This window comes from Phaenicophaeus curvirostris, chromosome Z (assembly GCF_032191515.1).
Source record: "Phaenicophaeus curvirostris isolate KB17595 chromosome Z, BPBGC_Pcur_1.0, whole genome shotgun sequence".
NCBI classification, from domain to species: Eukaryota; Metazoa; Chordata; class Aves; order Cuculiformes; family Cuculidae; genus Phaenicophaeus; species Phaenicophaeus curvirostris.
Window position 1 is genome coordinate 34,112,067 of NC_091431.1, and position 24,430 is coordinate 34,136,496.

At 35.8% G+C, this 24,430-nt stretch overlaps 1 protein-coding gene across 7 annotated transcripts in view; it reads right to left on the bottom strand.

Annotated features, from left to right (window-relative positions):
- PAM (peptidylglycine alpha-amidating monooxygenase) overlaps positions 1-24,430 on the bottom strand; it is a 115,928-nt gene that overhangs the window by 17,152 nt on the left and 74,346 nt on the right. For 5 of the 7 annotated variants that reach the window (XM_069880419.1, XM_069880418.1, XM_069880416.1 and 2 more), the window contains exons 8-15: positions 23,306-23,354; positions 22,825-22,892; positions 21,092-21,172; positions 20,901-20,977; positions 20,511-20,614; positions 16,108-16,295; positions 15,403-15,471; positions 4,845-5,147 (exon numbers count right to left, since the gene is read on the bottom strand). In XM_069880419.1, the coding sequence (XP_069736520.1) occupies positions 4,845-5,147; positions 15,403-15,471; positions 16,108-16,295; positions 20,511-20,614; positions 20,901-20,977; positions 21,092-21,172; positions 22,825-22,892; positions 23,306-23,354 (939 nt within the window). The remainder of the gene's footprint in view (positions 1-4,844; positions 5,148-15,402; positions 15,472-16,107; positions 16,296-20,510; positions 20,615-20,900; positions 20,978-21,091; positions 21,173-22,824; positions 22,893-23,305; positions 23,355-24,430) is intronic. The other 2 variants (XM_069880421.1, XM_069880420.1) reach the window with 1 other exon arrangement.

Sequence of the window (24,430 nt, forward strand, 5' to 3'; positions counted from 1 at the left end):
GAAGACAAACATTCATGTAGCATATTTACAAATTACATAGTTAACTGGCTTTTGCTATAGACTGTTGGGAATTACAGCAACATTTTCTTGCATGCAGTATTTCCAATAATGCATTGCAATTTAATTCCAAGCACAGGTTTTTTTTAAAAGTAAAGCATGCACAAGCACTGGTATCCCGTTATATACAGGACGACAGAAACTTCAAAACTGTTATTGACTCCATTCTTTTCTCTATCATATAAGGATACAGGTACACTATAACTTTTAGGAGACCTGTGAGTACCTTCCACCTTGAAGGAGTACAGAAACATACAACTACTACTACCCAAAAATCAGCAACCAAATTTAAATACTAACATATCAGTGTTTTATTAAAAAATGTGTAACAAAGACAATGAATCACTAAACCAACTACATATCAGAAGTGGCTAATTAAAGACTCTTTTCCCAAAAAACTTCTAACACTAAGAAAAAAAAATATGAGGAAAGAATAAAAACAGCAAGGAAAAGTAAACAAAACAGTTATTCCATGAAGTTTGCCTGTGATGTTTCTTACAGCCAGCATATGCATTAGTGCTGAATAGTGTTCATATCCTAATGTAAATATTATAGGCATGAATAGGAAATAGATGTGTAAATCTGAGAGAGATGAAAAACGTTATAATATCTGTCATTTTTTATGCCATGCATGCTGTTTTCAAGAATACATATTCAATAGATTTTTTTTTTAACACAAATCTGACTTTCACACTAAATCAACACCATAGAAGTGCTGTGAAACAACACTAAAATGTCAAGATACCTCTGATATTTGCCTTAAGTTGTAAAACTCCTCAATTAAAGGAAGCAAATGTGGCTTCAACTTAAAGTTACAATTAAAAATACAAAAATATGTTTACTTCAATCTCTGTTTTATGTAAAAATAAACACTAATTAAAGGCATAAACAGCCCCAAATTTGAAAAAGTTGCAAAGCATTGTATAAAAGGATTAATTTCTTATAAACAGACTGCTTAAATGCTCTTTGGAAAAAGTTGGTCTGTGTTACTCTGGCAGTATCAAGAAACAATTAAATAATATCCCCAAAAGCAAAAAAATGGAATGGCAAGAAAAATGGCACTAATTCTGATTTAAAAAAAAAAAAAAGAAATAACCTAAAATGCCTTCTACATGTTAGGAAATCTATTGCTCCTTCCCTTCTGCAAGTAATTTATTCAGCATAATTCAGGTACTTCTAAGACGTAGACTTTTTATGTAGGTATCTATGGCTAAACTGAAGGTGAATAGAAAGCATATTGCTTTCCAGTTATGTGAAACTAAAGCTGTTTCACTAGTATGCAATGTGTTTGATAGTATCACTAGTGTACTTTGCAACGCTCAGTTCACCCGAATTTTCTATGTTTTGAAGCGCTCCTAAAATCCAGTTATCGAGGTGTCATCTAGCTAAGTGAAATGCATATCCCTATGCACAAATTGCCAGGGCATCAGTGCTTTGAAAGAAGGTAGATCACAGACTTTAACACATAGCTCCCAAAGAATCTGAGGGAGTTCAGCTGGAAGTGATCTTCTAATGAAAGGAAAAATGAGGAAAGAAAAAAATGCCCTAAATCTTCCAGTGACCTGTGCAACCCAGGTGTTCTGATAAGCACACCCACCCCTTCCATTTCACTTATAAGGATAAGGTAGAGGGAAAATAATTTTCTACCATCTACATAGCAGAAAAACACTGTTGAAAACCTACTAGAGGCTAGGAGATATTTTACATTTTAGTTTTATACCAAAGCTAGAGCAGGTAGGTCTCTATTAGCCTAGTGCTCTTCTAAGGAAAACCTAAGGCACTCAACAACTGCAGCAAATCCAAAACCAAGAAATTCCTGTGTAGCAATTTTAACTGAACAAAAGTTTCAAGCTGTTAAAAAAAACCCTACACATATTCTTACTTCTGTGCAATTCAGTTGGCAACAGCGAGTGCAGCACCAGGTATAATCACAGACGTTAGCATTTTGAAAGGAATAAAAGGATGGAAATCCAGTATCTGCTTCCTCACTCGCTCATTCCATATTGGTCTAAGTTAACTTGCACATTTAATGTTGCAGTACCCTTGGCATTTTTAAAATGCAGTTTCTCAAAAGGCATGAACTATGAAATACAAAATGTTTATATTTTTACATAATGGACTAAAAGAATTCTGATAGATCAAAACAATACAGTGAAATATAGTCTACACACAAGAACTCCAGCCTCTACACAATCTTTAGATTGTCTCACACTTTTCCAAAACTGGCTTATTATTTTTATATTTTTTTTTCCCTCCTGAAGTCTCATACTGCAAGTCCTTTGATACAGGTTTCTCTTAAGGCAACCTACTTTTTACAAAAACTTGTTTACTAGATTTTTAACTTCAATTGTCTAACACTGATTATTAATTCCACACAAAACTAAGTATTCTTTGGAACAGTTACACGTGAAACCAAAGAAAATTATTTTTCCCATTAGAATAATTTATGATTACTTTTTCAAAAAACATATAAGCACCAGGTTTTTTTATAAATGAGATTTCTAAACCAGATCTCCCACCTTGCAGTCCAGACTAATTCCTTTCATGAATAAAACCATAAAGAATTACACAGATTTAGAACAAGGAAATCAGCCCCTAATTAAGTTAAAGAACAAAGCCTTATTTATTTGCAAAACTGTAATTTGCTGTCCAGAAAATCCGGATTGTCTCACTAGCTAGCCTTTATCATTAAAAATTTTAGTTGTGTTGAATTTACTCCCTGTTACCAGAGTAGTCACTTAAACCTTGACAAATATAAGCACTGCAAAAAGGAGTTTTAAAAATTAGAAAATTACACTGTTAGCCTTTATTAGAAGGTACTGGTTGTAGTCAAGTTGAAAAACCTGACTGATTAGTGACCAGTCTCAGAGTAATAAGACAAAAACATTGCAGAAGAGCAGCAGGATCACTTGCTATTTCAGATCAGTTACATGTTTAAAACTGGAATATTTGCAAGACTTAAAATATTACCTTAACTCCAGTAATCTTTAAACAGTTAAATGAAGTTAATTTAACAGCAACCAGAGTATTTTCCTAAGAAATTCTGAGATATTTTAAAATTCAATATAGTACAGTACAAATTTTTTATTTAAATCAAGACAAGTTAAAACACATTATGTCTCACTTCTTCTGAAGAGGAGAACTCCATTGTGGAAGGTTCTGTTCTTCTAACACAAACTAGAAACTAAACATGTACTTTAATACTTTACTTATAAAAGCTGTTTTACCAAAACAAGATGATAAAAGCTTCTGCAGTTCAGGACTTCTGTAGTTAGCAGTATTACAAACATGAAAAAAAAATAAAATCAATGCTAAGTAAGATAATTTCAGTTTTTCCTTTTGCTGTGACTCAAAATTACATAATTTCAGAGCGCATTTATTAACTGGTCCTCCATCAATAAAATTCCCCAAAATGAATATATAGCTTCTAGAGTAGCTGAGGAAATGCTTTCTGTAGTCAGATTTCAGGCCACATGGTGTGCCAGCTAAGCCATTTATTCATTTCACTGACACTCCCTTCTCTGGATCAGTTAGAACAGAAGGGAAAAGTCTTTTTTCCCCTTAACACACTAAATCCTATTGGTCTGAACAGAACCAACTTGTTTTGCAGAAACACTACACACTCCTCCTTCAAGCATTCAATTCCAGTATTGCTTATGGATTTATGATTTTCATTTATGTCAGGCACACATTAACATCCCATCTGAATTTTATGCTTATGCCAATATCTTGACAGGCTCTCACTTAACTGACTAGCATAACATAACATTGGAAAGACCTCATCCAACAAAATACTGGAAAGTTTTCCGTTAAATACAAACCCAGAATTTTGCTGAATTTAAATACTATAACAGAATCTCATATAAGTGGAGACAATATGCATTAACATTTTGAACTGAAATAAAAATTACATGGATGATGAATAATGCATATTTGTTCACAACACTACTTGGAAACACCAGGCTAGCTGATGGGAACGTAAAAGCAAGCATGCGCTGCTACAGTTTACACATACAGATGACTCGCATGCATACATACCAGTTTCTTTTATGAGATACTTGACACATGCTGTGTTATCTGGCTTTCCACATTAGCAAGTATAAGACTAAGCACAACCATACCACAAAGACCAAAATGCAAGTAAGACAAACACAATACTTTCTTGGTTTCTGCTGTCATAGAAACCTGAAGGGAATGAACTATAATCTTAGTATAATAATCAGCCTGTCTATATATGGACAGCCAAGTCCAACTTGAAATAAATATGCAGAAAATCTCACTTCAAAAGAATTTTTCAGGATTAACTATAACTCTTTCTGAATGAAAGAAAAAAAATCTGATAGAATTACAGCAATAAACTTTATAATATTTTTTATCTGACAAAACAGGCTAATCAGAAAATTCAAAATGTTTACCCCAGTGACCATTTTACAGTAGTTACTTGTGCTAAGAAAATTCTTCACTTCGCAGACTACTATATCTTATGTTAACTTTCTTTTAGCATAATTGACATCAAGTCATTAAGTAATAACCTTCAAATTAGAAAAACTACCCTATGTTTAAAAAATACTGGTATTGTGTTATTGGTATACATTCTTTCTTTACACATGGAGGAGGGAAGAACTTCACTGAAATATTCCTAAAATAGAGGGAGAAGATTTCCACTATTAGGAAAATTGTTACGTAAAATACTTCCAAGCATCAACTAGTATTCCCTTCAGATTTTGCTAATGTGGATCACAGCTCTTACAATGCATTTCACTGTATAAAATTAACCCCTAACCCACCTCCTGTATGTTCTTTTTCCCAGCTTCCCTCACCATGTTTAGGCTGTTGTAAAGAGAAATGTCTGCTCTCTGGTGGTCTCAAAGTAGACTCTAGTCTGTGAAATTTGTGAATTCTGTCTCTGACAAGAATAGCATTGTCCCTCTCATCATAATACGTGATCTCTCTGCCAAGATCCTTCTTTTGGACTACATTAGCAATCTCAGCTAAAAGATCTGATTCTGCCTTTTCTGTAGGGTTATGCTTATGCACATGCATGTCTTCCCTTTCTCCTAGCAGCTTGGAAAGGAGTGAATAGAAATCACCTGCACAGAAAAGAGAAAAGATAAGAGGAAAGGAGGAGAAAAAAACAATTATAACAGATTGTGTAGTTTTAGAAAGCTTAAGCAAAGTATAACGTAACAAAGCTATTCAGTTAATTGTCAAAAGTGGTATACAAAGGAATCGTTTCAGCCTTAGGAATTGAATGAGCCAAGTCTCTGCTATGTAAATATTAACGTCAAATCTTTATCAACTTTAACTTACATATAAATGTCCACTTCTACCTGACACACTGTCACCAAAAAATCACCACCTCTGCACAAATGTTCTTGGGAACAAGGGTCGGGGGTAAGTGTGCAAATTTCAGAACCAGCATTTATGATGGAATTACCTGGATTTGGCAGGCTACTGCAAACTCTGTCTTTATAAAACAAAGAGGTAAAAATCCTACAGTTTTATCAATTTATTCTCAGTAACATGACACAGTAAGAGACAGTCATGATGCATTCCAAAATATCCTACTTTGAATTCTGTCATCACGTAAGAAGCGTGGGCTGTAAGAAAACAAACTTTCACATTTGCAAACAGATTCCATAAAGCGTGCTGTAGAAAGGAGACACAGTAGTAAAACAGAAGTGATCCATTAAAATTTCATTTATTTATCTGGTCTGAGTCCAACCCTTTCTCTTCCTCCAAAAAGTGGCATCCTTTAGTCACAATATCATCTGGCAAAGCAGGGAACAGTATTTTCACAAGCTGCGTGCCAGCAACATAGTTATCATTAGAGCTTTCTTAGGCACTACCAAGCACACAACGGCAACATCTCAAAGCAAACAACTGAAATTAGGAATGCAAATTCTAGAACCACAACTTCCTTCACAAAATACTCAAACCATCAAACAGATTTTGATGATGTAAGTGTTCCATTCTTTTTGCAGAATTAAATAAAGTGATAACATGATGACAAGTATATCCTTCTCTGGGGATTCTCTGCTAACCAGCAGGCACCCAAATTGTTAGAATTTATTAACTAAATATCTAGGCTGCCTGAAACTATTATCAGTTCTGTTGAATACAACTGCACCATTTGAACGGAAAGAGTCACGCCATATGCTTAGAGATTTATAGCAAGTAGGTATACTTACATTTCATTTTAAGTACAAATCACTTTTAATTAAAACATAGTTTTATTTTATGACAGGTTTTATAAGATATTATTTAGAAAAGAAAAACTGTAAGAAGTGAAGCTTTCTTCTGGGTGGAAAACTGGTTGGATGGCCGGGCCCAGAGAGTGGTGCTAAATGGTGTGAAATACAGCTGGAGGCCAGTGACAAGTGGGGTTCCCCAGGGCTCAGTGCTGGGTCCAGCCCTGTTCCATGTCTTTATCAATGACCTGGATGAAGGCATTGAGTGCACCCTTAGCAAGTTTGCAGACTACAGTAAGCTGGGTGGAAGTGTTGATCTGCTGGAGGGTAGGGAGGCTCTGCAAAGGGATCTGAACAGCCTGGACCGCCGGGCTGAGACCAACGGCATGAGGTTTAACAAGGCCAAGTGCCGGGTCCTGCACTTGGGGCACAACAACCCTGTGCAGTGCTACAGACTAGGAGAAGTCTGCCTGGAAAGCCGCCTGGAGGAGAAAGACCTGGGGGTGTTGGTTGACAGCCAACTGAACATGAGCCAGCAGGGTGCCCAGGTGGCCAAGAAGGCCAATGGCATCTTGGCTTGTATCAGAAACGGCATGACCAGCAGGTCCAGGGAGGTTATTCTCCCTCTGTGCTCGGCACTGGTGAGACCGCACCTGGAATCCTGTGTTCAGTTCTGGACCCCTCACCACAAGAAGGATGTTGAGGCTCTGGAACGAGTCCAGAGAAGAGCAACAAAGCTGGTGAAGGGGCTGGAGAACAGGTCTTATGAGGAGCAGCTGAGAGAGCTGGGGTTGTTTAGCCTGGAGAAGAGGAGGCTGAGGAGAGACCTCATTGTTCTCTACAACTACCTGAAAGGAGGTTGTGGAGAGGAGGGAGCTGGCCTCTTCTCCCAAGTAACAGGGGACAGGACAAGAGGGAATGGCCTCAAGTTCTGCCAGGGGAGATTTAGGCTGGACATTAGGAAAAAATTTTTCACAGAAAAAGTCCTTGGGCACTGGAACAGGCTGTCCAGGGAGGTGGTTGAGTCAGCTTCCCTGGAGGTGTTTAAGGCACGGGTGGACGAGATGCTGAGATGCATGGTTTAGTGTTTGATAGGAATGGTTGAACTCGATGATCCAGTGGGTCTTTTCCAACCTGGTGATTCTATGATTCAAAACACCCCATCCAGAACCAGAAACCGCCACTTGCAGCCTGGGAGACAGGAAATGACGTCTTTTGGACATGACCCTAAGAAGGTCTGTCATGCTTAGAAACAGCCCTACAGTTCAATAATTTCGAGTAGGATTCCATTCCTCACCTTTGGAAATGAAATATCCCAAATGAAATCTTCTGTCAGAAAATAATTACTGAAGTAACAGGGCCAATTTCAATTAAATGAACAAAGCAGAAAATTGTTAAGCTACATAAAAACGTTAATTATTTGCTTAAAAGAATTACTAAGCTAGAATGCTTCATAATCCTAATACTGTCATTACAGTAGTCCACCTACTGATTCCGAACAAATAAAAATATTCAAAAAGAATGATATAGTAGAAGTTTTGGATAAAAACCATATTTATTCTGAGAAATTACATTAATCAGGTTCCCTAAATACTTAAAGCATGCAAGAATTATTGTTGATGTAGGAACACACCTGGAATTTCCTTTACTTAGGAAACATTTGGTATTAAAATAGTCTCTATTGGCCTAAACTATCTTTTGGTGCCATTTAAAAATAAAGTTAATATGTAAAAAAGTTTTGGTTTTATGCATGGCTGGAGACCCCCAGATAAGCAAAGCCCACTAACCTTTCTATATGCAATCATTTGCAACATAGAGGTCTGAACAGTAAAATCAACGCTCTGCTTGATGAAACTGTGAAAAAAGTCTCCAGCAACCATGGTGCTATTTTAAAAAGGAAAACTTTTTTAACGCAGCTTTAGTGAACTTTGCCCAGTGAGCCCCTTTCTAGTTCTGCATCAAAGTCTGATTAATTAACTTGTCTTTCCTGGTCATAAAATGAACAATAACATGCTACAGTTTGTATAAAGGTTTCATATTCCTAGCTCACAACTCAGACGATCAGTCTGTTTGAACAATGAAGCTGGCCAGCTTTTTGCTTCAAAGACATCGCTTTCTACCTCTAATGTGCAATGGTTGCCACAGAATAATTAACTTATCCTCTCAAAATAGATAGGGCTTGTTGATTATATAAGAAGCAACCAAACAGAAAAGTGCTTCAGTTTACCTGTCTGAAATTCACTTCTCTTAGTACAAAACAAACTGCAAAAAGACAGGACTCAGGGAAGGACAAGAGAAAAAGGGGAGGCAAATCCAGTTTTAAAGCAACAAAAGCCTAGTGAACAATTTTTAGGACAAGGTGCTTTCGTAGAAAATTTTAGTGGTCTTTACGGGAGCTATTATGTAGGGACTCAACTCCAAATGGGTTGATCAGTTTTTGTATTCTCCTAGCGCTGAGTCTATGATCATAAGGTATAGGAGGAACCTTCAAACAGTGGAGTACTGTGTAAGGACTCTTGACTATGGCTATAGAAGACATTTTCCAGGTTGAGCTCGTCATGTTAGTGCTTTCATTAAGCACTAATATTCTTAACAACAGTTAAGAACATTTAGGAATTATCTGAATGTATGAAAAAGGGTGTGCCTCAGTGCAAGTGGTCTGAAGTGAAACTGCTCTGTAATTGTGTTACCTTAAGTAAATGTGTTGCAGAAAATGAATATGAAATCTCCACACCCTATGTTCAAAATACGTTCATGAAGCTTACACATCTGCCCAGCATCTCCACATGCTTCACACAAGTAGCAGGTGGAGGTTTTCTATCAATTTCTTGGCAACTGGACACAACTCAGAGTACTCACAAATCAGAACAGAAGTGTGCAGACATGAAAGGTAAGAACTGAAGTTTCCTGATTACTCAATTTATGCAACTGTTCCTAAACTCCACACATTGAATGAAGGTCACATATTATTTGGGCCATTTTTTTTTCGGCTGTGTTTGGGATATCCAGGCAAATTCCAATAAATTTCTAAGCAGTGCATTTTTCAGAACAGTGCAGAATCCACTACAGATAGCTGGCAAAAAGCAGACTCATTTTGTTTCTGATTAACAGTTGCTTCTTGCAAAGATATATCCAGCAAACACAGTGCACAAACTAGTGCTGCTGCTTCATAGCAGTCTTGTACTTGCTGAAATAGCTCAAGCATGTTGCTTGCCTGAAAATATTCAGCGGGAAAGGAACATCAGAAAAATGCACCATCTTTTTTGTCTGAGATGACAAAGCCTGGCCTAGGTATGAGTAGGAAAAGACATGGGTGAATGAGCAATTTGATACGTTGAAATAACTGAGGTCTGACAGTGTAGTCTCAGGGAAGATGACTGATTAGGTCAGTATCACAGAGGATACTCATATGCACTTCTTATGTGTAAGCAATCAGGACACCTCCTTCTATATAACATAACAAAAGATTATTTGCTAAGAATACAGTGATAACTGTCAAGACCAACATCGCCAGAACAAAACAATGCATACGCATATTCCAGTAAGTTTAAACTTAACTACTATAGCAGTTCTACAACATGGAAATTCTTTTACAGAACGGTGCTTTGGAAAACAGTCATATAAACAAATAAAATCATGACATTGGTGACTTCACTGCAAACCATGAACTGCACCTCATCTGATTTAATAAAAGAACAGATTAGTTAAAGGTTAATAAAGCAGTTTGGAATATTGACCACTAAGGTCTGGGTAGAATCTCAGTCGTGTTGAACTATCTATGTCTAAAATCAGTCCTTTTTTTCCAGCATGATTTCTCCAACTTGCAGTGAGCAGTTGCTCTCCACAGTCCCTTCACACCATTGCGATGTTGGAAATACCAGTTTCCAGACTGGATGAAATATCTAGCCACAGTGCTGCAGATTCAAGCTATGAGTTACACAGAAAGTTCAGCTATAGTAAGCATGTCCACAGAGTTTGAATGCCCAGCTGTTAAGATATATATGTGAAAAGTCATTTCATTGCATTTTAGAAAAAAAGGCAAGAACACCCTGGTGGTGTCTGAGAATTCTCATCTCCAGAATATGTATTTGTGTCATAATGTCTATACAGTTTCACTGAGACACTTCAGATAGGCTCCACACTCTGACACTGGCTTTCCAGACTTCTGTTAGGAGTCAGTCTGAACAGGACTTAAAACATGAAGCTACTACTGCAGTCCTCTGACAAAATGATGTCTTAGCAGGAAATAACCAGAACTGATGGATTAAGGGCAAAAATCTAGCAAGCAGATATCTGTGTTAAGAGAGGACTGGTACTACAAAGTTTAGCTCTGTGTTGCCACAGCTTGGTTGGTGTGAATACTTGCATTGAAAATCTCCTTTTCTTGAGCATCTGATCTGACATGGAGCCAGTGTATGAGTTCCTCCAAACTCATGTCTCAGTCTTACTAGGATTGTAAAAAGAGAGAAGTTTTCACAGTTGACTTTGGATTTCCTAATTATCTCTGAATAGAGTGAAGTGTTTTCTGAGACATGTTTCTCTTTTACCAGGATGTACTTCTGTTTAGCATGTTCATCAGGCAAAAATAGTCCCTGCTTTGCGCTTTTGGAAGTGCTGAAAATAGGATCCAAATGATATGGATTCCAACTATGACATCACCTCATCCTAAACCTCATCCTAAACCTATGTAGCATGTTAATAGTCACATCATAGAACATGTACATCAGCTAAAGAACTACCTCCCTGATGAAGATACGTAAATTTGACTGCAAATATCACCTACAAGACTGTGCCACCATGAATAAATGCTGGTAGAAAAGAAGGGGAGAAAGACATAGAAAGACAATGTAAAAGCAAACTAAACATAATGTCTATTCATTTGAGGTGGCACTGCACACAGTTTGACATAATAGGCCAAAACAATTTTGGCTTCCGGTCTGCCACTTTTCTGCTTGCGAGTCCAACCACATTGATTTAATCTGTTGGTTTGACAAACACATTGGAAAGATTTTTGAGAACTAAAAAATAATAAAGTAAGCTGTTTTCTTTTTGAAAGGAATTTGAGAAGCTGGGGGGAAGGAGGCTATATATAAGGAAGTGAAAACAGTTAAACTGCTCTAGAGACTTTTGGTCATTATGAAGCAATAGGCACGTTCAGCATAGTTAACTTGATGTGTTTGAAGAATAGGAACTGGACCCACCCTCAAGGCATTTCTAAGCATCTTACAGACCACAAAAAGAAGATGGAAGAACAGATAAAAATAAAATCAATAGCCGTTTTCTTCTAATTCTGCATGTCCCTAAAAAAGGGCTTTTGCTACTATTGCAATGTAAACACACTATTTTTATTTGTTAGGTTTTTTTCTTTCAACTGTAAAAATGTTTTAATGTACAAATGTTCTGAGAGTCCAAGCATAGTTTATAAAATCATTAGGTTAAAGGAGTTTGTCATTGGGAAAGGGTGTGTTAAAAGTAAGAATGAAAGAAGACGAAAGAACCTTCAGAGAGGATTACATTTTGTTACAGATGTGTGTTTTTCATCAACAAATCAGAATCTGAGACTCAAAATGCAAGCTCATTTAAGTTTCCTAATTGCCCTCTTTCCTTTCTTTCCTTCCTGACCAGAAATAAATTCCTGATAAGCATCAATCATTTTGTTACAATAAAATATATTTATCATCTACTGCTAAATGACTAGCAATAAACACAACAGTTCTACTACACAGGATATCGCTGCGCTCATTCAGACATAGTACACACATTTGTAATTCAGGCACACAGTATGCCAGCTCCACCTCAAACTTCTATTTGATAAAGTATATACTTGTAAATACGTTTCTTCTCACAAGAAGACATATAGGAGACTATGTTTATTAAAGAGTAGCCTTGCTATCTTCAATTCACTTTATAGCATTATCATGCTTTATTTATTTTTTTTTGAGATAAGAATATTATAAAAATGGAAAACACTTTGCCAATAATACCATCACCATAGTTTCTAGTGTGTTTTGTATCTGTGCTATGACCTCATAATTTCTCTGAACTCTTCCTATTCTAGCAGAATGTCCATGGCCCACTTATTCAGACACATTAATGATATTATATGCAGTTTTCACAGTTGTTCATTGATGAGTAGTTTTCTACATTACAGAAAATATCTAGGGAAAGCTGCTTTATAATTGTAAGGTCTAAAAACATAAACTAGATGTTAGAGAGTGAAAACTGAAACATTCAATTTAAAACGCCTTCTCTCCATGCTTGTTATATTCTTTTCCTACTTAGGTATGCTACCAATAAAAACTGCAATTTTTTTTTGCTTAGATAATAGAATCATAGAATAGCTTGGGTTGCAAGGGACCTTTAAGATCATCCAGTTCCAACACCTCCCACTATATGAGGCTGCCCCTACCACTCTCTTCATGAAGGGATTTCTTCTTAATGTCTAGTCTAATTATGCCCCTCTCCAATTCATAGACATTCCCCCTCATCCCATCACTACATACCTTTGTAAAAAGTCCCTCTCCAGCTTTCCTGGACACCTCTTTCAAGTACTGGAAAGCTGTCATAAGGTCTCCCTGGAACATTCTCTTCTCCAGGCTGAACAGCTCCAACTCTCTCAACCTGCCCTCATACGTGAGGTACTCTTGCCCTCTGATCATCTTTGTAGCCCTCCTCTGGACCCATTCCAACAGTTCCATATTCTTCTTATGCTGGGGTTTCCAGAACTGGACACAATACTCCAGGTGGCATTTTACAAGAGTGGAGTAGAGGGGCAGAATCACCTCCCTAAAGATGCTGGCCACACTTCTTTTGATGCAGCCCAGGATACGGTTGGCCTACTTGGCTATAAGCGCACGTTGCCAGCTCATGTTGAGCTTCTCATCAATCAGCACCCCCAAGTCCTTCTCTCAGGGCTGCTCTTAATTACATCATCTGACGTTCCTTTCTATACTGTGCTGAAGATGCTTTTGTAAAGATTATGAGCAATCTTTTTCTATCCAAATCAAAGGCTCATCTTTTATTTACAACTTCGAGTATGATCTTTCAGTGTTGAAACAAGCAAATCCTTTGCTGTTTTGAATCTTCCCAATTATACTTCTCTAACTGTAAATTTGCTATTACTATCTTTCAGTAGCATTTTATTCCAAGGTTCAATTCAATCACATTTTTTCTTACTTTTGTACTGTATTTAAGGGATCTCATATAATCTGAGTACCATATGTACATTCCTAGCCAAAAACATCTAAAGGTTCTCTCACATGTCTGGCCTTAATCTAAAAATGTCTCTAACACTTCATTCTAGGCACCCAACATCAATACTGGAAGGTGAACTTGTCTTCAATTTCAAGCCTCATCCTTTCTCCATCAGCCTATGAAATTTTATCACCTACCAAACTGAACTCTTCTCTTTTTTTACAACCATATACAAACTACCAAAGTTAAAATATGACAGAATTTATTTTACAGCGGAATATAATTCAGGGCTACATGTGCTGGCATAAAATACACCAAGTCTATTTGGTTGACTGTGCTACCGTAGGTTTGCCATGCAACACTGTAAACAGAAATATACCACTTCATTACCTGAAAAATCAAGGACCTGTCTACACGCTGGTTCCCTTTTCCTTCCAATACCCATCCTGCAAAAACCCGTAGGCCTACCTGCACATTTCACTCTAACTTTTTCTTTTTTTTACTATTTTTTTAAGAAGGAAACATAAAAGAGAGGAGGCAGAAATAGGAAGAGCTATATTTTCTCCTTTCACTTAAATCTATCAGAAATTTCTATCCCAGATACAAAAAATCTTATTCAGTAAATCTTTTTTGCAGTGAGCTCTTCACAGAAATGCATGAGTAAACAGCAAAATATGCAAGACTGAAAAGACACCTTCCTCATCTTACAGATGCAGCTGCAAAATACTTCCAAGCTGCGTAACAAAAATGTTGTGTAAAAGTATTTTTATCTCTGTGTGTGTGTGTGTGTGCTTGCACATACTAGTAACATACGGGTGAAGCAGCTTGTCAACATAAATTTTGATACAAATTTGTGAGCAGTCGGCTCATTCCGCTCTGGAATAGGTTTTAAAAACCCTAGAATTATATTTCTTTCTAAAAAAATTCAACTTGGATTGACTAAAATAAATATCACATATGAAACTGTAAACGTTATCTCTAGTAGTTTAACGTACTTTCAGCTAGGCTGCTCTTACAGTCTATAAGCTAGTTGTTATGTAAGTATGACTTAATTATTTGAGTTAATACGGAAAAACAAGCAGATTATATATAAAATCTAATCCCTTTGGGAGATGTTATCAAAAACTCTGAATGCTGGCCTAATCTTTGCTCTCATTAAAGGCTAAAGAATATTTGTCTTTGATTTACTTAGTCCCTGAACATCAACATTTTTCAATTAAAAGAGTGGGAAACTGTAGCTGATGGCATCTTCTCATCAGTATCAAGAAAAACATTGACACTAAAGTAATATTTATCTAATAGAATATGATCCCCAAGAACTTTAAACAACAGTCTTATTTTAATATATCTCTGGAACATGCATTTCGAGAAGCTTTATAACAGTCATGGATTTTTTTCCCACAATTAAATACTGCACACGTTTTTGCATGAGTTGTCATGTGTCATACACACGCAAATGTGGTGAAAAAATAATCCAGAATTAAACATTAGCTGCACTCAACCCACTGCATGTACATCCAAAATCGGAGCATAAAAATGTATTATTCCCTGATGTATACATAGTAATACAAACACTGAAATAAACAAAGAGCCAATGGCAGGCAGTCACATAAAGAATACAGAATAGTTATATGCTACAGACCTACATAGAGTTCATTCTTTAAGATTTCACTTACAGATAAATTACAACCTTTTTTAGCAAATTAGACCAGGAGTAGGAAAATCTAATGACATTAGAACACACCAATTAATTTTACCTACAAGGCTAGAGATCAGCGGTACACTAGTTTTATTTTTTTATATACATTCAATCATATTACCAGTACAGAACATTGCAAACTGCATAAATTAAAGATAAACAGATTAAAAGCTTCATAACTCATTAACAATCAGGATGTAATTTATAGGTATTTTAGATTACTGAGCCGCTTAATTGACACAGAAGTAAAAAAGTACATACCCTGATCCAAACTCTCCTCTTCTTTTTTGGCCTGCTGCAGCAAAGAACTTTTATCAGTATCCATGGTTTCTGAAAAATTGATTTAATATATGATGTTAAACTCTGTATGTGAACAAAGTTGACTGTCTTCCTACTCGAGAAAAAAAAAAGCCTTTCAGAAATGAACATATGGTATTTTTACACAGCTATAGTAATTGTATTAAACAGTGCAGCAGTAAAACACCTGGAATAAAAAAGGATTTCTACTTTGGTACACAGGCATACCAGCCAGATTACTTCTGGTTAATACTGCTGGTACAACTTATATGCCTACTAGTGCTCAATATAAACATTTAATTCCTTCTGTAACAAGACAGCTGGATCCAGAAAACTATGGAAATGTTATGATTCAGCTTTCTATTAAGAAACAGTTAATAAGAAGTACTGATATTTGGCATAAAAAGTGATCATAGGTACATAGCTCATGTAGCCATAAAAACATGCTGGAAATTGAAATATAGTTAACTATAGGAAGAAATGGAGAAAAGCCTATGGCAGACATTTCCACTGAAAATGAGAGCAGAACCCCGTGACAGTCTATAATTAGTGATTTTAACTTTATTCAGAATTGGATTTACTTTTCATGAAAATTCAGCATATCTAAGACAGACAATCACATCCATGAGCATAGAAAGACTCGAATAAAATTGATTATAAGATGTCCACCTTCATGATGTCCGTGTGTCATCTTTAGCATATCAGACTTGATTGTAACAGGAATATTTGCCTCCTGTGGTATATCTCTGAACATTTCAGGGTTTGCATTCTGTGTGCAGGTCATATATGAGACAGCATGCTTGGCATCCATATAGTACATAATGTAAAAATTACACATTTCATCATTGGCTGTTCCTCTATACAACACAGAAAAGATGCAGCAGTTAGGAAAAAATGAGCTAAATAAAGCTGTTATACAATTCACCCAACTTGTTTAACAGAATATAAACATTTCAATCTAACTTTTTAATAAGTCCCACATTAAAATATTTAATAGCTTCATTACAGTGAACATTAGACGTTTCTTTCCATTTATACTAGAGAATACAAGTTTGCACAAAATTCCTGGGTATCTCTGAAATTCCTAACAATTTGCTTCTGACTCTGCAGAAAATTGCATCAACTACTCTAACTGCTCTTCCTTTTGATTTTCTCATTTTACTCCTTGTCGCTTCTAGTGTATCATCAACTATGCACGTTTCAATGACATAAACCAGAACTGTATCATTCATTATGTCTGGGGCAAATCTAATCTAAATTTGTTGCCAAGAACAGCTATGTTTCATTTCAGCAGATATCTTTTATAACAGTTTTTTCCCCTCTATGTCAAGTCCATACATTTATTGGTCAATCATATGGGTTCTAATGCTTCTGCAAGGAAAACATGAGCACAACAGGAATGATTAAACACTAGCAAAATTCAGTTCTTGGATAAATGTTTTGCATGTATTTGAAAGAGAAGTGGCTCTTCCCTACTGCTAATAATCTTGTCTTCAGAAAAACAGCTGGTATGAGAAACAATTTTTTTGGAAAAATATTACTTTTTGAAGCTCTTTGCAACCTTGAACTGTTTCTGTTTCTTTTTCCCATGCAGTACAGGTTTGATGGGAATGGGTCCTTTCCAATCTAGTGATTCTATGATATCTTTTATTTATAGCTACAGTCCTGACAATGGAATAAGCTAGGACTTAAAGAAAGATTCACAAAACCATTTACATTATGATTTTTTAATTAGCTTTTACAACCAACCTGCGAGCCCACACTCATGAAAATAAACCAGGGTGGCCTATTAGCTGTTTGCCAAAGACATCAGTACTGACTTTGCCAGCAGCATCTTGCAGCATTTATTTATTCACCATAGCAACAACAATGACACCAGCCAGAGGGGAGACAGGGGAAACATGGGAGAAGAGGCTGTTTCAAAAGGGCAATAGGTATTCTTCCATGCACTGAGAATTTAGGGTCCCTTGGAGACGACAAAAATCAGACTCTGACTTGGCAAACTCTGCTTAAGCTTTTAGAAAGTAGTAACTTCGCTGTTGGACTCCCAGTATGTGTCACTATAATTGCCTCCTCTTTAAAACTCCACTAGAACAGGGTACGTGGAACCTACATGAATTCAGGTTCACTTGACACGTTACTGTCTAAACACTCCAAAACTGATAATTTTAAATATTTATAGTTAAAAAAAAATACTGCTAGCAACAGTTTTAGTAAATTCAAAGAAAACCCACAATCCTTCCATTAGATATCTGAACTCCTGATTTGTGCATGAGTTTAAATAGTAGAAAACCTGATGTACAAGTTAAAAAGAAATAAAGAAAAAATATCCTGTCAATCACCTTTACAGCTCTGCTACAGATATTTAGAGCGATATCCAGAATTTGCTACAGTGAAACAGAATGAAACTGAGGGTTTTTCATCAAACAGCAAGATAGTGTAGTTAAAGAATCTTAAATACTGAATGAGATTGTTTTGCAACAGGCACATAAACCTCTTTCGAATGATACAATACCTGTTAAACATATTGTGAAAGGGAAAGATACAGGCTGCACTCTTTTCTGTCTGTTAAGAGTTTTAAACAATACATTAGATTGCAACTGGAAAAAAGAGCAAACACCATGGCAATGGTACTTGCCTTTACAAATATGTGATCTTTACACTGAATGGGCTCTGGTTCTTAGATATCCCCTTAGTGTTAAGTACTATATAGCTTACTGGTCTATTTCAATTCTAATGTTTACTCTGAAACACAATTACGTTTTTTGTTATAAACATGCAGTGGCTGCCTGCATAGACTACTTACTGGTAGCAAAAATGAGAAGAAATCTTGCTTTATAAATTAGGAATAGCTGACATTCTTATTTGAGAAAGGATAATTCAATCGTTTAATTATCAAAAGCTTGAACTTGAAGAGAAATCCAGCTAAGTGAAATGGACAACTTATGGAACTTTTGAAGAAATGACTCCTACACCATCTCTGTACACCCATATCATTAAGTCTGTGTTCACATAATTACCCTGAACTTGTATACAGTCAATTGCACAAGCAAAATCAGGTTTCAATCCTGAATTTTGGTTTGCCAAGCTCAACACATTTAAGAGGCATGCCTCAGTGCTAAACAGGAAAGGAAGCAGGATGAAAAATGTTAGTGCGAACCACAGGGGTCATGAGAAATTGTAAGATAATGGAAAGAAATTAGTCTAATTAAACAAGTATGTGAAAAAAACCCAAGACCAAATGTGTAAAGAAACAAACAGCACAGTAAGAAAGGACAAAACCAAAAAAAGAATCGATCCTCCCTCCCCAAGTTAGACAGTAAGTAACAGACTTGGGTCAAAAATGACACTTCATTCATATAAAAGGGACTACTTGACTATCACAGAACTTATTACACAGTTTAGAAAGTATAACATTGAGAATTTGTCATCTTTTAACTTAAGTGAGCACACATTATGAACGGTTAACCTTTAAATGATAAGCTTTGTTTTAGCTCTGCCTTCTACACATATTAAAGATAAATCACATAAGGAATTCAAGATCTTTTTTCAGCCAGTTTGAGAAAAAAAACACAGGCAGAAAATTAAATACAAAGACTGGAAAAGCGAACAGGCAGACTTGATCTTTTGCATTTCCCATTTTTTTCAGTGTTTATATTTGGCACTAAAAAGCAAGACAACTGCTCCCTTTCAGGGCAACATTTTCCAAGATTTCAACAACTTTCATTTAATTTATTTTAGCTGTATCCTTCCTTGTACCAAGCATTGTTGAGAATGCATTCCTTTTCATTCATTCATTTCACATTATGGTGATAATTATTTTCCAAACATATATACTTCCATATTATGCATCAGTTTTTGTACAATAGTTTATGTATTTGCCTATGTCTTTTCACTCAAAATTCATAGGTAGAAATTATGTAACAAATATGTAAAGGTCTGCTTGTTTATTTAATTTCTGTTCCTATTACTTCCCCATTGAAAACATATTAGTACCTTGATAAAAGAAGACCATAATTGTCCTAGGATGGTTTCTTAAACTGTAAGGATTATTCAACAAACAAACTACTTTGGAGAATGTTAAAGAAACATTACAGAAGCTTTTATAACTTGCATAAAAAGGTCTAATGTTTTGGATACAGTTTTTCAGTATTATGGCTTTTCTAAAAACCTCTTCTCAAACAAACTTTGCTTCAGCTGCTACTCACAACTACTCAACTACCCAAAGAAAGGTGACAAATTTGTGTTGAAACCTTAACCCTCTATCAAGATGTTATTTTAAAGTGCTCAGTGCACTAAAAAACTCATCCCTTGGGGTGCTGCAGCACATACTTCCAGAATGGAGATGTCTCTGTAGGGTCTCTTCACATGTCTACATATGCAGTAAAAAAGTTCAAACTACAGTTCAAAGAATGAAGCTAGTTAAGAGAATATTAATATTGCACCAGTTTTTACAGTGATTTTTGCCTACTTGATCTGACAGAAGTCTGTCATCTTCAGCTGAACAGCATGACTGAAAAATACATTTCAGATTTTCCTACTTATCATTACTATTCATTTCTGTTTTCACTGTTTTTCATAAATGCCTGTATATTTTTACATTGAAAAAAAAGGTGACTGGTATATTATGACAAAGTTTAAAGGCTATATTTTATGACAGGTTAAAATTTATCAGAATTTTTTAAGATTTCATACATTTCTTTCTGAAATAACAAAAAGAAATTGTGAAGATTTATTATTCTGTTTTAAACGGTAAATAATTTCAACTTATTAAAGCACACACATTTTTGGATTGATATTCTGAATCCTCTAAGTGCAGAACATATGAGCAAGGTGTTAGGCAGTATAGCTCCACCTGCGATGTGTTCTGAACACTTATTCAAGTAAAGACAATGAACACTGTGTAGAATTAAATCTTTAGCAGATTAGACTGCAAAACAGAGCATTCTGGCAGACTTTAACAGTTCACTGGAATTATCATGGAAGAAAACATGAAACGTATACACTTCAAAATAGAACAAATACTCTGGAAAAAACATGGTTAGGAAATGGAGCAAATAGAGAAAAATTACCCTATATGCGTCTCTGTAGTTCTGCCTTCACCACTGAACACACATCTAGCTGCTAGGATATCATCATAGCTAACATCTACAAGATGTTCTACTGGATAGAACGCCTGAAAGAGAGGATAATGCACTCTAATTAGTAAAAGCATCTCATACTATTTAAATCAACACACACACAAATGACAGAGCTACACATCTAAAAAGCAATTTTGGTGTGGGTTTTGAATCATAATGTAATGATGACAATACTTGACAGTATTAACTTCCAGTGGCGCAATAACACATACCAGTAGAAACACCATGATGCAAATCTGTGGGTGCATGAGTGCCAATTCAGCTTCTCAGTTTAAATAAAGATAATTAAGATTTACATTTAGAATTAAAGAAACAACCAACCTGTGGTAGCTGTGGACTCTGCCTACCAATCAACGTCCATTGACCATTTCTCACTCTGTATCCACTCACTACTTTACCTACAACATACCAATTCATACATGAACATGAGACATCCTTCTAAAAAATCTGTTGTAGTACCAGCACTTTTCTGTTAAATGTTTGATATTCCTATGTTGCAATAAAAACCTTACCTAGTTTGTGTGTATGAACTCTGTAGGCAAAAAGGTGCATTGGAAACCTTTTGTAATGGCAGGCAATGTCTGCATCAACCACTGTTAAAATATGATGGCAATAAACACAGAAAAATGCATTATTTATCAAAGAGAGGAAAGTTACACTACTGTATTTCAGTCAGTATGAAAGCAGCTTACAAAAGGTACACATACACTGGACAATAGACAATTTCAAAAGACACTGCATAATATCTCATATTTCTGCAGTGTCTATCTCAAGACACCTGTAAAGAAAACCTAATTAAATATAGCACAAGTCACTTGAATATTACCTGCTGTGATGATGTACATACAAAATAAGGCTGAAACTCAGCAGCACTTTTTCTAAAGTACACTATTGCTATTTAACAAAGAAAAGTAATACATTTGCTTACAGACTACACTGATGGACACTTGGAATAAACACAGCTATGGTAAACAGTCTACCTAGGTGAAAACTAAAATAAACTGATATAATTCTAAACTGATACAACTTATAACAAAAGCTTGCTTTTAAGATGTTGTAGTCCCAGGCCCAGTCTTAAAGATATAGGACTAGGTGAGGAGTTAGGCAGAAAACTGCTGTACAAACAATGTCTGCAGGCTACTACTAGCGTTACATATAGCTAAGGAAGAGACTAGCGAGAAACTCCTCTGCTGATGCCTCTCTGAGAGGCATCTAGAGATTGCCTGTATTTTTTCTATCATAAAAAACTTCATGCTTTACTGAAGAACTACAAATCTGATTGAACATGAGAAGAGGCAGTTATCAAAAGACAAAGATGTATTTTTATTCCCCCCTCCCAGATCCCTCTAGCTAAAAACTGATAAATTTTTTTGAGTTGGGGGGGGAGAGGTAAGTTTGGTAAGTCTTCACATTGAAGAGTAAAATATGTTAAGTTTCAATTCAAATTAAAAAAGATTTCAAGTAGGTGAACTCATCAAACAGTTGAAGTCAGTTGAACATTTGACTACCACATCCTATTTAGGCAGCTAACTATAAAGGGTTAAAATGTAAACGCTATTCTCAGATTTCTAATTTAAAATTCTGGTGTAGCACAGGAAAACTTAAGGTCAGTGCTAAACTTCCTTAAAACATAATACTTCATGCTAGCTTGAAGTAAAATTGGGACTCTCCAAGCTGAATTTCAGATGAAGTCCACCGAGTAGGACTCTGAATAGAAACCACATGGAAATTTTCTTTTACAATGCTTTATCAGCATTTTGACCTTGTAAGCAACTAGAAACAGAGCAATAAATTTTTTAATGAGCAGATCCTTATTGAGAGAAATTCATTTATTTAAACTGAACTCTTAGTAAATCACAAATGCAGATGAGGAAGAGTACAAAAAAAAATCATGGGGTATTTTGGTGGGGGGTAAATAAGAAAGCTGGTAAGGCATTTTTGATAAAATAATATGATGAAAATAAATCAAAGAAATACTCTTAAATGTCCTAGAAACTTCAGTACAGCACAGATGATTACTGTTCGTACAATATTGTTTCCTACAACACTGACTGCCTTTGCTGATTTAGTCACCAGGAAATACGATGCCATTTTAAAATTGTAACTTTTTTCATGATTTATTTAATTAAGCAATTAGTTTGCCCATCTATTCAGTTAAGACTATGCTATATTTTCTTCAGCAGTGAGCAGTAAAAATAAATCAGAAGCTGAAATTACATAACCACTTTGTAGAATTATGACTTACCTTTCTCGCCTGGTGGTATTACAGTGTTCACAGACATCATAAGATACATTCCGGCAATCAAAGGCTGCCTGCAATTCAAAATCCAAGCTCTGCTAAACAAGTCCTTTGTAAAACCCAACTGCAAGTGACACAATACGTGATACCATTTCACACCAGTATTTCCTAAGAGTTGGTTTATATCTGAAACTCGTCTACTGAGAAAGAAGCTGTTATACAGCACTCTCCTTTCCTTACTTTTTTCATACTAAGCTACAGTTTTTAATGCATCATCTACAAAGCATGGGAAAGAAGACAAAACGGTCAACTACATAATTGCTGGCCTTGTCCCAGATTTCTAAACAGGAACCTCATAAACTGGATTAATTTAGTATGTATTATTTTCATTTTACATGTTTTTTAAGGAATCTAAAGGAGGGGTTTCAATGCCCTCTGTTCTGATGAAAAAAAGTCATAACACTTACGTATTTTAAAAAATACTTACTTTTGATGTGTGAGATGTAAAGTAACACCAGAGCAGTCACTGTGTTTATCTGCACAAATCACAAAACAGTTGATATGTTAGCAACTGAACCCATCTGAAATTATTCCACGTTAATAACATTCTTCTGTTATATAAATAATACCAGAAGACAAAATAAATTTTAATCTTACTGGTTGCAGCAAAATGTTCACACGTCATCATTGTTATGACCAATTATCAAGGTAGATGGTGGCTTCTCCTATCCAAGGGCAGATCCACAAACTGTGGTAAAAGTTTTACTTTGAACTATAGAATCACAGAATCCCTAGGTTGGAAAAGACCTTTGAGATCATCAAGTCCAACCGCAACTAAGGAAGTATTTCCTAGATATGTAGTATCAGAGGTGACAGATTCAGGTAGAGGCTCATATTTTGGAGCAACTATATGCATTCACGTATTCAAGGCAGTGGGGATTTTGCAACAGTTACATACTCCTTATCACCCCAATTGTCAGGAGAAGCAGGGAAAATGAATAGGACCTAAGAGACATTAAAGCATGCATGCACACAGGGATTAAAAAAAAAAGAAAAAAAAAAGACCCAGGACCATCTCCAAGATATTATTTGGCAGGCATTTGGCAGTACCTGGGACTTCTATCCCAGCAAGGACCAGCCTATTAAAGATGAATAAGTGAAACAACATGTATTATTTGTGCAACAAGCTTATTGGTATTTAGGAGCACCACTTGAAATAGAAGTATAAGACACTGAATCAGAGATCAAGTATGTGTAAAAAACTATCAGAGGAAAAGAAATTTGAACCAAAATGGGAAGGTCTTTACACTGTATTATTGTGTACTTACTAAGCAATTAAAGCTACAGGAAAAGACTCCTGGATTCAACATTCCCATATGGAAAAGGTGGAAGAAGAAACACCCTGAATCTATTCTTCTCACCTAAGAACCACAGCCGATCTGAAAATGGAATTTCTTTACTTAGGGTTTGAAATTTCTTTAACTTGCATATACCATTCATCCACCTCTCCTTTTCACTGCAGAAGGCTTCACTTACAATCCGAATACCTCTGTTTGCTGTAAAAGGTCTTTAAGTGTTCTCTTTTGCTGCACCTTCCTCATCTCAATCTGAA